This window comes from Ascaphus truei, chromosome 4 (assembly GCF_040206685.1).
Source record: "Ascaphus truei isolate aAscTru1 chromosome 4, aAscTru1.hap1, whole genome shotgun sequence".
Classification (NCBI taxonomy): Eukaryota; Metazoa; Chordata; class Amphibia; order Anura; family Ascaphidae; genus Ascaphus; species Ascaphus truei.
Genome location: NC_134486.1, coordinates 58,130,766 through 58,143,920, shown reverse-complemented (window position 1 = coordinate 58,143,920; position 13,155 = coordinate 58,130,766). Strand labels below are relative to the sequence as shown.

The window sequence follows — 13,155 nt, the reverse complement described above, 5'->3', positions numbered from 1 at the left end:
TAGTAGAAACACAGATAATTTACAACTTTTCTGTATTTCAGTTATTTTTCGGGGTCTGGAAATAGGTCTGTTTGATACAAATGGCCATTTAACCGCTAATTTAACAAAAAGAAAACCCACTACTAGCAACGGCATATCTTTGCATCATTGTTAGGCTGCGGCCATGGTGATCGCGACGGCGCGCGCGGCGCCATCACATAGATGTGCCTCTATGTGGCTGTCTATAGAGTGTGCAGCGGCCGGGTCACGTGAGCGGAGAGTATAATTAATTTTTGTGTTGAAATGTCCATACTATCACTTGGAATACATTACATAATTGACTTATGATAACTAAAGTAAGACACATATATTTTGGATCGCAAAGTATCTAAATGCCGTTACTCTCAAAAATCTTTAATTCAATGTAAATCATAAAAATCAAAAACACAATTTCAGTGACAAAACGCAAAGAAGTTTGATTTAAAAAGCGCGTTCTCGGCACACCCCGTTTTTAAAAAAATAATCATTACAGTTACTATATTATATTAATCTATATACAATTCATGTGATATGTGTACACACCTTCTGCCTTTTTTATTATAAATAGTACATTTGGAATTCCTCTGGTAACAGTGGTGTGTGCCCCCTTCTGTGTGTGTCTCCTTCGGGGTGTGTGTCTCCTTCGGGGTGTGTGTCTCCTTCGGGGTGTGTGTGTTTCCCCTTCAGCCCATGCACGGAGTCGAACGGGCCCTTCTGCGCATGCGGAGTACAGATGCTTCTGCTCATGCGCAGAGCAAGACGGCCTCTTCTGCGCATGCGCAGAGTACGGCGGATGCTTTTGCGCATGTGCGGAGTAAGGTGGCCACTTTTTTGCATGCGTGGGGTACAGCAACCGCTTCTGTGTTTCCCCTTCAGCCCATGCACGGAGTCGAACGGGCCCTTCTGCGCATGCGGAGTACAGCAGATGCTTCTGCTCATGCGTAGAGCAAAACGGCCTCTTCTGCGAATGCGCAGAGTACGGCGGACGCTTCTGCGCATGTGCGGAGTAAGGTGGACACTTTTTTGCATGCGTGGGGTACAGCAGCCGCTTCTGCGCACATGCGGATTACGGCGGATGCTTCTGCGCATGTGCGAAGTACGGTGGTCGCAACTGCGGATGCACGGCCATCTTCAGCCAATGATGTCACTTACATCACGGATTTTCATTACCAGCCAAGAGATTTTTCCCATCAAAACTCTGTAGGTGCCAGCAAAGAAGTTTCACATAAAAAAAATAACCTACGAATATCTTGAAACCAGGGGTGGGGATCCCTGGACGTCAGGGGACAATGGATAAGTTCTGGGGCACCCCCATCAGACCCCCGTTCATGTACAATAAAAAGGGAAAAGAGTTACAGCTTTTTAGCTGAGCAATAGAAGACTGTACTATACAGTATACAGTACAACAATTTAAATGTATTTGAAGCAGATACAGTTTTTATACCTTTTCCACATAAAATACTGGTTTTAATTAGTAAACTGTGCTAGGTCTCCATGGGCAGTGCTTGACAAATCACCCAAAAATCTACTCGCCGAACCAAAAAATCTACTCGCCACCTAGTCCCGCCCCAACCCCGCCTCTAGTCCCGCCCCCAACCCCGCCTCCAATCCCGCCCCCAGCCCCGCATTTTAAAAAAACCATAAATGAAATAAATGTAATCAATTCCTAGTAAGAACATTAGTTTTTGACATAAGTTTATTTATTGTATTACATTATACTACAATTAGTCCGTGTGTGTGTATATGTGTGTGTGTGTGTGTGTGTGTGTGTGTGTGTGTGTGTGTATAAATGTCGAATCTAGAAAAAAAAGCCAGATGTGAATGACTAGTTTCCTGCACCCCTTAACTAGTGCCTGGATGCCCCTGCTTCACAATATTTAAAGCAGCAATCCCACCTGGGATCTTACCTGATCCGCAGACCCTCAATGTCCAGGTACCTCATTTCCGCAATGTTATACATTGGAGGGGAGGTGTTCCCTACCTGTCTTCTGGGTTAGGGGGGGTTCCGATGTCTTCCGTGTGAAGCTTGAATCAGATTTGGAAGAAAGCAGTATAGGTTATTTCGGTGTAGTATAGGGCAGTTAAGATATACAGGGTAAATAAAATATCCAGATCCAGATTGTGAGACAGAGAGAGGGTGAGACAGAGAGAGGGTGAGACAGAGAGAGGGTGAGACAGAGAGAGGGTGAGACAGAGAGAGGGTGAGACAGAGAGAGGGTGTGACAGACGGAGAGGGAGGGTGAGACAGACGGAGAGAGAGGGTGAGACAGACGGAGAGAGAGGGTGAGACAGACGGAGAGAGAGGGTGAGAGAGAAGGAGAGAGAGGGTGAGAGAGACGGAGAGAGAGGGTGAGAGAGACTGAGAGAGAGGGTGAGAGAGACGGAGAGAGAGGGTGAGAGAGACGGAGAGAGAGGGTGAGAGAGACGGAGAGAGGGTGAGAGAGACGGAGAGAGGGTGAGAGAGGGTGAGAGAGAGACGGATAGAGTGTGAGAGAGAGACGGAGAGAGGGTGAGAGAGAGACGGAGAGAGGGTGAGAGAGAGACGGAGAGAGGGTGAGAGAGACGGAGAGAGGGTGAGAGAGAGACGGAGAGAGGGTGAGAGAGAGACGGAGAGAGGGTGAGAGAGAGTGAGGGAGAAACCGAGAGAGGGAGAAACCGAGAGAGGGAGAAACCGAGAGAGAGAGGGTGAGAGACGGAGAGAGGGTGAGAGACGGAGAGAGGGTTACTGTGGGGGGATGGGGTGACTGGGTGTGGGGATGGGGTGACTGGAAGTGGGGATGGGGTGACTGGGTGTGGGGATGGGGTGACGGTGTGGGGATGGGGTGACGGTGTGGGGATGGGGTGACGGTGTGGGGATGGGATGACTGGGTGTGGGGATTGTGTGATTGGATGGGGTGACTGGGTGGGTGATGTGGGGTGTTGGGGTGACGGGGTGTCTGACTGGGTGGGAATTACTGACTGTGACTGGGTGGGGATTACTGACTGTCTGACTGGGTGGGGATTACTGACTGTCTGACTGGGTGGGGTGACTGGGCAGGGGGCAGGGGGCAGGGGGGTGGGATGACTGACTTTTGACTGACTGGGTGGGGGGGAGTGACTGGGTGGGGGGGGAGTGACTGACTGGGGGGGGAGTGACTGACTGACTGGGTGGGGGGGTATGACTGACTGACTGGGTGGGGGGGGACTGACTGACTGGGTGGGGGGGTATGACTGACTGACTGGGTGGGGGGGTATGACTTACTGACTGGGTGGGGGTATGACTTACTGACAGGGTGGGGGATGACTGACTGGATGGGGTGGGGGGATGACTGACTGGGTGGGGTGGGGGGATGACTGACTGACAGGGTGGAGTGGGGGGATGACTGACTGACTGGGTGGGGGGGGTATGACTTACTGACTGGGTGGGGGTATGACTTACTGACTGGGTGGGGTGGGGGATGACTGACTGGATGGGGTGGGGGGATGACTGACTGGGTGGGGTGGGGGGATGACTGACTGACAGGGTGGGGTGGGGGGATGACTGACTGAGTGGGTGAGGTGGGGGGATGACTGACTGATTGGGGGGATGACTACCTCTGGTGTCCTACACGTGTACACACACACACACACACACACACACACACACACACACACACACACACCACTCTCTCTCTCTCATATACACACACACACACACACACACACTCACACTCTCTCTCATTGGGGGGAGGGTCAGGGGGGAGTGGAGACAGCCACGGGGACCGAAGGGAACACCCCTGCCCCGCGCGTGCAGCCACAGGAGCGGAACCGGAGGGGGGGAAATCCCCTGCTGTCATAGCCTGCCCCGCGCGAGCAGCCACGGGGACAGGAGCAGAGACCAGAGGGGAAGCGGGTTCGGCGGGGGGGGGAGGGACGACATTCCCCTCTATCATCTCCTGCCCCGGGCGTGCAGCCACGGGGACAGGAGCGGGACCGGAGCACACGCGGGACAGGGTGGAAATCCCCCGCTGTCATCTCCTGCCCCGCGCGAGCAGCCACAGGGACAGGAGCGGAGATTGAGGGGATGAGGGGGGAAGCGCGAGCAGGAGACAGGGAACGAGCGCGCGAGGAGCAGCCATTACTTACCCCTGCAGAGAAGGGCTCCATTCCACGTCACGGCCAATTGGCCAATCAGCCAGGAGGATATTCTATTGTTATTTATTTATTTTTACATTTGTGGGAGGGGGGGGAGCGGAAAGGGAGGGGGAAGCGGAGACAGCCACGGGGACCGAGGGGAACACCCCTGCTGGCATCGGGAGCAGCCACGGGCACTGGGGGAAAGCGGGGATCGTAGGGCAACCGGGACGGGAGGGGGGGGGGAGACATCGCCCGCTGTCATCTCCTGCCCCACGCATGCAGCCACAGGGACAGGAGCGGAACCGGAGGGCAAGCGGGACAGGGGAGGTGGGGGAGACATCGCCCGCTGTCATCTCCTGCCCCACGCGTGCAGCCACAGGGACAGGAGCGGAACCAGAGGGCAAGCGGGACAGGGGAGGGGGGAGAAATCCCCTGCTGTCATCTCCTGCCCCGCGCGTGCAGCCACAGGGACAGGAGCGGAACCGTGGGACAGGGGGGGAAATCCCCTGCTGTCATCTCCTGCCCGACAGGAGCGGAGACTGGAGGGGATGAGGGGGGAAGCGCGGGCAGGAGACAGGGAGCAGCCATTACTTACCCCTGCAGAGAAGGGCTCCATTCCGCGTCACGACCAATTGGCCAATCAGCCAGGAGGATATTTGTATTTATTTTTTAAAAAAAATTTGCGCAGAGCAGGGGGAAAAAGTAGCTGGCCACCGGCCAATTTCCGTTCGCGCCTGGCGAGTGGGCGACCGGGTTTGTCGAGCACTGTCCATGGGGATTTGTAATATTTAGATGAGGATAAATAACACCACAATATCCCATAGAAAATGTTCTGTTAACATGGTAAAAATGTAAGTAGCAAAGTCTCACATCCCCAATATGAATAAACTACTAAACAAAACACATTCCCACTTATCCAGGATAAGATACAGTTAGGTCCGGAAATAATTTGACACTGACAATTTTCATAATTTTGTCTCTGTACGCCACCACAATGGATTTGAAATGAAACAACCGAGATGCAACAGAAGTGCAGACTTTCAGCTTTAATTTTATTTATTTATAAAAATATTTAAAAAAGGGGCTGCTCAACTCCAGTCCTCAAGCTCCCAAACATGTCAGTTTTTCAGGATATCCCTGATTCAGCACAGGTGGCTCAATCAGTCCCAGCTTCAGCACAGGTAGGTCAAGCAGTCCTAGCTTCAGCACAGGTGGCTCAATCAGTCCCAGCTTCAGCACAGGTAGGTCAAGCAGTCCTAGCTTCAGCACAGGTGGCTCAATCAGTCCCTGCTTCAGAACGGGTATGCTGAAGGTGGGATAACCTGAAAACCTGACCTGTTGGGAGGGGGGGGGGATGTTGAGGATTGGAGTTGTGCGCCCCTCGGGTAGACCACACTACCAAACATAGCTGTATTTCTAGAGTAAAATCATCACTTGCACAGAAGTAAATGAAATGAAATGCAGTACAGTAAAACCCTGAAGAAGAGCGGCACTCCTCAGGGTTGAAATTAATGTTGGAGAGCTGTGCAATTTGTCTCAATTCTTACATTTCACCCCCTACTTTTAGTGTGCATGTGATTTTTGTTGTTATTTAAGTAATAATCCCCGAAGAACAGGGCATTACTGGCCAATAATGCCCTGGCTGGAAGAGTTGAAGGCTTTAACCCAGCCAGGGCATTATTGGCCAGTAATGCCCTGTTCTTCGGGGATTATTACTATTATAGGCTAAATGTAGGCTTATTTCATAAATAATAGACACTTTTGTATAGTTAAATAGATTTTTTTATTCAAATAAAATGGTAAATACATGAAACCACCTCTATATACTCTTACACTGCAGATATCTATATCCACACACTGCCACACCCTCTGTGTACACACACACACACACACACACAAAACAGCAGCTCACACACAAACTGCTGCTACACACACACAAAACAGCACACCACACACAACACAGTGCCTCTACACACACACACACTGGAGCTCTAGACACACAACACAACACAGCACCTCCTCTACACTCACTACACAGCACCTCTACACACATAGCAGCAGCTCTACACACACAGCAGCTCTACACACACACACACACACACACACACACACACACAAACTCTGCTGCTACACACACATGCTACACCCATAAACACTGCTACTGACACACACACACACACACACACACACACAAACTGCTGCTACACATATAACAGCACAACATACACACACACACACTGCAGCCACAATACAAAAAGCAGCCACTTACTAAACTTTGCACTCTCCCCCCCAGCTCTACACACAACACAGCACCTCTACATCCCCCCTCCCCCCCCACACACACACAACACTGCACCTCTATACACAACACACTTACTTCTTTGCAGACCACCCCCACCCCCCCAATTCAACTGAATCTGCTCAGAAAATCTCAGTCAGCTCTGGAGGGGGAGGAGTCAACCCGTAGCTGATACTTTTTGATTAATCCCCTGCCATGTCTCAGAGCTTTTACTTAATTCAAACCAATCCCCTGCCCTGTCTCAGCTGTTCTGAAAGCTGATTGGCTGGAAATAAACAGATTGAAAACTGCATTTTGCAAGCTGAGGAAATTCAGGGCATTACTGTGGATAATGCCTGGAATTTTAACCAATCAGAAAGCAGGGTTTTCCATAATGCCCTGAATTTTACTGCTTTAGCCTATAATATTAATTATTTGCCTACAGTAGTTAGTGTTAAAAAAAAGAATTCCCGGTACTTCTAACCTATGATTATCAGGGATGTATATTCACATACCAATTCATTTGTCATTATAAGGGGGGTGGGGGGTGGAAGTTTAATGTGGCACAAGGAAGCTCGGTCTTTGTGAACTTTTCATCAATCATATTTGAAGCAACCATGGAAATATTTCCCAATAAATTTAATATTTGATAACATTTGATGTATTTTGGCCCCAAATATTATAAACACACAAATATATACTAATAATACACAACACAAATAATTTGGATTGATATTATATCCTCCAAATGTAATTCCCTCTTGTTTGTAAGAGAAAGAACAGTACATCTACAACATAAATATTCATTTTACTAAAAAGTTGTCATTGCCAATATCGCACATAGAACACAGAAATATCTGACTCCAGACAAGTTGTATGTACAGAATTTTACTTACCTGAAAGTTTCTGGGTATTCGGTTATGGTTATATTGATGACATCTAGAGCATGTTGATATTGTTTTTGGGCTGACAATAGAAGGGCCAACAAGTGAAGACAGTTCACATCATCCTTGCATAGTTTCAGTGCTTCTTGAAGGTGCTCTATTGCATCGGATATCTTAAAATCATAAAATAAAGTTCATTAATTTTGTTTTGAATACAAATATACTGTGTAAAGCGCTAAACCTAATGCTAATTATAACAGTGCTGTGCACTTACTAAACTAAGCTGCCTGGTAATCTACTGAGACATCTCTTATATCTCTAACTAATTAATAAACACAAAAATAGATAACATAACCCGGCGCTTAAATGTGTGAAAACAATGGAAAAAATAATGTAAATAAAGTCCCAAATGGTGCCAAGTGATGAAATGATAGTTCAATGGTTACAACCTGAAAAGTCCAGTTGGGCACAAACTCAGTTCACAGTTCATCAAAACAGATGGTTCTTCTCATATGTTGTACTTGATCCTGCATATTAAAGATATCAAGCAGAGAACAAACATTGCGCAGTATATTGAGACAAACAGTAATATTTCCAAATGATGATATATATCTGAATTGCCTACTTACTAGAAGTAGCTAGATCACATACAGGGGAGAGAATCTGTTCTTTAAGCCTTCTTGCCTTGGAAGCCTCTTGATGTCGCACGAACCCCTCGTGGTGTTCCTGGCCTCCGTGGGTATAGAAGGGATCTTTCAGCAGCCCCTGTCTTCAGGAATCCTGTACCTCTTACTCCGTTTGGGGAACAAAAAGAAGGACAGAGGATTGCGCAGCACAATAAATCTTTAATGGCACTTGCCCAAATCCACGATAAAATACTCACAGAAGAAGGTGAGTTAAAATACAATAAAAAGTGCTCGGCCCAGCACACACACACAGCCGCCTCAGTCACTGGTTGTCCGCTCCGGTACCGCGTGTACCTCGCATGTATCCGGCGCTCTAGTGTGACGTCACTGTCTTCAGTAAGACTCGCGGCTGGGATGACTGGGACACTGCTCCTTAGGCTCCTCCCTACGCGTTTCGTGACGGGGAACGTCACTTCGTCAGGGGATTGTGGAGCCTCATCAATCCCATGTCACTTTTATAGCCGTCAGATTAACCCCTTACATGAAAGGGATCTCATATGGCTAATGGATGGCAATAATCATTCCTATTAACTGGTAATTGATACCAGCGGGGTTTAAGGAAGCATATGAATAAAGCACTATACATATATAAAATGAAATAGCACTTGGACAATGATAATGAACTTGAAACATAAAAACTATAAAATGAACTGGATGGGAGGAAAAAATGTTTACAAGTCGAAATATTATAAAAAGGAAGCTAAATCAAAATCAATATTTAACCCTTTGGGTTGGAGCGTGCGCAGAGTGTAGATCCAGAAAGATTCCTGTTGGGATACCTTCTGCAATCTATCACCCCCTCTTATACCTACCCTAGGGCAGTCTATGCCGATACATGTTAACCCCTCAGGGGACATGTTATGATGTGTTCTGAAATGGTTGGACACACTATGTGTCTCCAGCCCTTTCTTAATATTATAAACATGTTCGGCAAATCTTCGTTTTAACGGTCTCCCTGTACGTCCCACGTACTGTAATTTACAGGGGCATTCTAGGAGGTAAACACAATAGTTGGTATTACAGTTAATGAATGTGCGGATTTCAAAAATTTTTCCGGTAACATTTGATCTGAATTCCTTACATTTTATACCATAACTGCACCCAATGCATTTAGTACAGGGAAAATATCCTTTAAGCTCTTTAAGCCACATAGTATCTCCTGGTCCTTGTTTTTTCTTAGGGCAACTGGGGGCCAGTACTGATTTTAAATTTTGAGCTTTTTTATAGACCACTTGCGGTTTATCAGGCAGTACAGTTTGTAGGATCGGATCTCTCTGCAAGATGCCCCAGTGTTTTGTTAACACCTTGACAATGTCCTTGGACATACCGTTGTACTGCGTGATAAATGGCAGAAATATCTGATTGGTACCAGCATCTATTTTCTTAACAGGGTGAACAAGAGACTGTCTATCTGTATTATTAGCTTGTTCAATAGCATTATTGACAAGTCTCTCCTTGTACTTCCTGTCCTTAAATTTATAGCCCAATTCTTTAATCTGTTGGTTGTACACTTCTATTTGTGAACAATTTCGTCTAACTCTTAACGCCTGTCCCTTGGGAATGTTTTTTATCCATTGAGGATGATGGTGACTAGACGCCAGGACATAGGAATTGGCGCTTACCTCCTTATAGTATGTTTTTGTCTGTATTTCATTATCTACTATATATAGAGTCAGGTCTAGGAAGTTAATAGATTGTGAACTGGTATTGAAAGTAAATTTAATGTTGTAATCATTTGAATTCAGATGGGTCTGAAAGGCCTCTAGTTCTTCAGAAGTCCCTCTCCAGACGCACAGCACATCATCGATGTAGCGTTTCCATAGCACCAGGTTTGCCCCATATGGGTTGTGGTTCAGGATGAAATTTTCCTCCCACAAACCCATAAATAAGTTTGCATAACTTGGAGCAAACCTGGTACCCATCGCAGTGCCGCACGTCTGGAGATAGTATTGGCCTTCATGTGAGAAGTAGTTGTGGGTCAATATATGTTTGATGGATTCTAAAATGAAATCCTTTACCAAAGGTTCCATGTTGACATCTCTACATAGGACACTTTCTACAGCCCTGAGACCCATCTGATGGTCTATAATGGTATAAAGAGATACCACGTCACATGTTATCCACATCAGATCTTTATCCCACTTGAGATTTTCAACTGTCTGTAGGACATGTGACATGTCTTTGAGATGAGAGGGTATTTCAACAACATATTTCTGTAACAGAAAATCCACAAACTGGGAAAGGTTGGATGTGAGGGATCCGACCCCCGAAATTATAGGTCTACCTGGAGGTCTTAAGGGATTCTTATGAATTTTAGGGATGAAGTAAAAGAGAGGAATCTGTGGTTTTTCAATCACCAAAAATTCAAACTCCCTTTTACTAATAATCCCTGTTTCATGCCCTTTTTGCAACATATCAGTTAACTCAATGCTGTACTCATTGGTTGGGTTACTTTTTAGTGTCTTATATGTACCCTTGTCACTTAATATTCGTTGGGCTTCCGCCTGATAGTAGTCCCTGTTCATGACCACTATCCCTCCCCCTTTATCGGCAGGTTTTATCACTATTTTGTTGTTTTAGGAGATTTAGAAAATCTGAGTAAGGATTTCAAGTGTAAAAAACAAAACATGTCCACAGCTGAGAAAGAAGCAGTTAAATCACTGTCCAAAAACAACAAAATAGTGATAAAACCTGCCGATAAAGGGGGAGGGATAGTGGTCATGAACAGGGACTACTATCAGGCGGAAGCCCAACGAATATTAAGTGACAAGGGTACATATAAGACACTAAAAAGTAACCCAACCAATGAGTACAGCATTGAGTTAACTGATATGTTGCAAAAAGGGCATGAAACAGGGATTATTAGTAAAAGGGAGTTTGAATTTTTGGTGATTGAAAAACCACAGATTCCTCTCTTTTACTTCATCCCTAAAATTCATAAGAATCCCTTAAGACCTCCAGGTAGACCTATAATTTCGGGGGTCGGATCCCTCACATCCAACCTTTCCCAGTTTGTGGATTTTCTGTTACAGAAATATGTTGTTGAAATACCCTCTCATCTCAAAGACATGTCACATGTCCTACAGACAGTTGAAAATCTCAAGTGGGATAAAGATCTGATGTGGATAACATGTGACGTGGTATCTCTTTATACCATTATAGACCATCAGATGGGTCTCAGGGCTGTAGAAAGTGTCCTATGTAGAGATGTCAACATGGAACCTTTGGTAAAGGATTTCATTTTAGAATCCATCAAACATATATTGACCCACAACTACTTCTCACATGAAGGCCAATACTATCTCCAGACGTGCGGCACTGCGATGGGTACCAGGTTTGCTCCAAGTTATGCAAACTTATTTATGGGTTTGTGGGAGGAAAATTTCATCCTGAACCACAACCCATATGGGGCAAACCTGGTGCTATGGAAACGCTACATCGATGATGTGCTGTGCGTCTGGAGAGGGACTTCTGAAGAACTAGAGGCCTTTCAGACCCATCTGAATTCAAATGATTACAACATTAAATTTACTTTCAATACCAGTTCACAATCTATTAACTTCCTAGACCTGACTCTATATATAGTAGATAATGAAATACAGACAAAAACATTCTATAAGGAGGTAAGCGCCAATTCCTATGTCCTGGCGTCTAGTCACCATCATCCTCAATGGATAAAAAACATTCCCAAGGGACAGGCGTTAAGAGTTAGACGAAATTGTTCACAAATAGAAGTGTACAACCAACAGATTAAAGAATTGGGCTATAAATTTAAGGACAGGAAGTACAAGGAGAGACTTGTCAATAATGCTATTGAACAAGCTAATAATACAGATAGACAGTCTCTTGTTCACCCTGTTAAGAAAATAGATGCTGGTACCAATCAGATATTTCTGCCATTTATCACGCAGTACAACGGTATGTCCAAGGACATTGTCAAGGTGTTAACAAAACACTGGGGCATCTTGCAGAGAGATCCGATCCTACAAACTGTACTGCCTGATAAACCGCAAGTGGTCTATAAAAAAGCTCAAAATTTAAAATCAGTACTGGCCCCCAGTTGCCCTAAGAAAAAACAAGGACCAGGAGATACTATGTGGCTTAAAGAGCTTAAAGGATATTTTCCCTGTACTAAATGCATTGGGTGCAGTTATGGTATAAAATGTAAGGAATTCAGATCAAATGTTACCGGAAATTTTTTTGAAATCCGCACATTCATTAACTGTAATACCAACTATTGTGTTTACCTCCTAGAATGCCCCTGTAAATTACAGTACGTGGGACGTACAGGGAGACCGTTAAAACGAAGATTTGCCGAACATGTTTATAATATTAAGAAAGGGCTGGAGACACATAGTGTGTCCAACCATTTCAGAACACATCATAACATGTCCCCTGAGGGGTTAACATGTATCGGCATAGACTGCCCTAGGGTAGGTATAAGAGGGGGTGATAGATTGCAGAAGGTATCCCAACAGGAATCTTTCTGGATCTACACTCTGCGCACGCTCCAACCCAAAGGGTTAAATATTGATTTTGATTTAGCTTCCTTTTTATAATATTTCGACTTGTAAACATTTTTTCCTCCCATCCAGTTCATTTTATAGTTTTTATGTTTCAAGTTCATTATCATTGTCCAAGTGCTATTTCATTTTATATATGTATAGTGCTTTATTCATATGCTTCCTTAAACCCCGCTGGTATCAATTACCAGTTAATAGGAATGATTATTGCCATCCATTAGCCATATGAGATCCCTTTCATGTAAGGGGTTAATCTGACGGCTATAAAAGTGACATGGGATTGATGAGGCTCCACAATCCCCTGACGAAGTGACGTTCCCCGTCACGAAACGCGTAGGGAGGAGCCTAAGGAGCAGTGTCCCAGTCATCCCAGCCGCGAGTCTTACTGAAGACAGTGACGTCACACTAGAGCGCCGGATACATGCGAGGTACACGCGGTACCGGAGCGGACAACCAGTGACTGAGGCGGCTGTGTGTGTGTGCTGGGCCGAGCACTTTTTATTGTATTTTAACTCACCTTCTTCTGTGAGTATTTTATCGTGGATTTGGGCAAGTGCCATTAAAGATTTATTGTGCTGCGCAATCCTCTGTCCTTCTTTTTGTTCCCCAAACGGAGTAAGAGGTACAGGATTCCTGAAGACAGGGGCTGCTGAAAGATCCCTTCTATACCC

At 45.6% G+C, this 13,155-nt stretch overlaps 1 protein-coding gene across 1 annotated transcript in view; it reads right to left on the bottom strand.

Annotated features, from left to right (window-relative positions):
* TTC7A (tetratricopeptide repeat domain 7A) overlaps positions 1-13,155 on the bottom strand; it is a 388,284-nt gene that overhangs the window by 157,181 nt on the left and 217,948 nt on the right. The window contains exon 20 of the mRNA XM_075595818.1: positions 7,288-7,448. Within this exon, the coding sequence (XP_075451933.1) occupies positions 7,288-7,448 (161 nt within the window). The remainder of the gene's footprint in view (positions 1-7,287; positions 7,449-13,155) is intronic.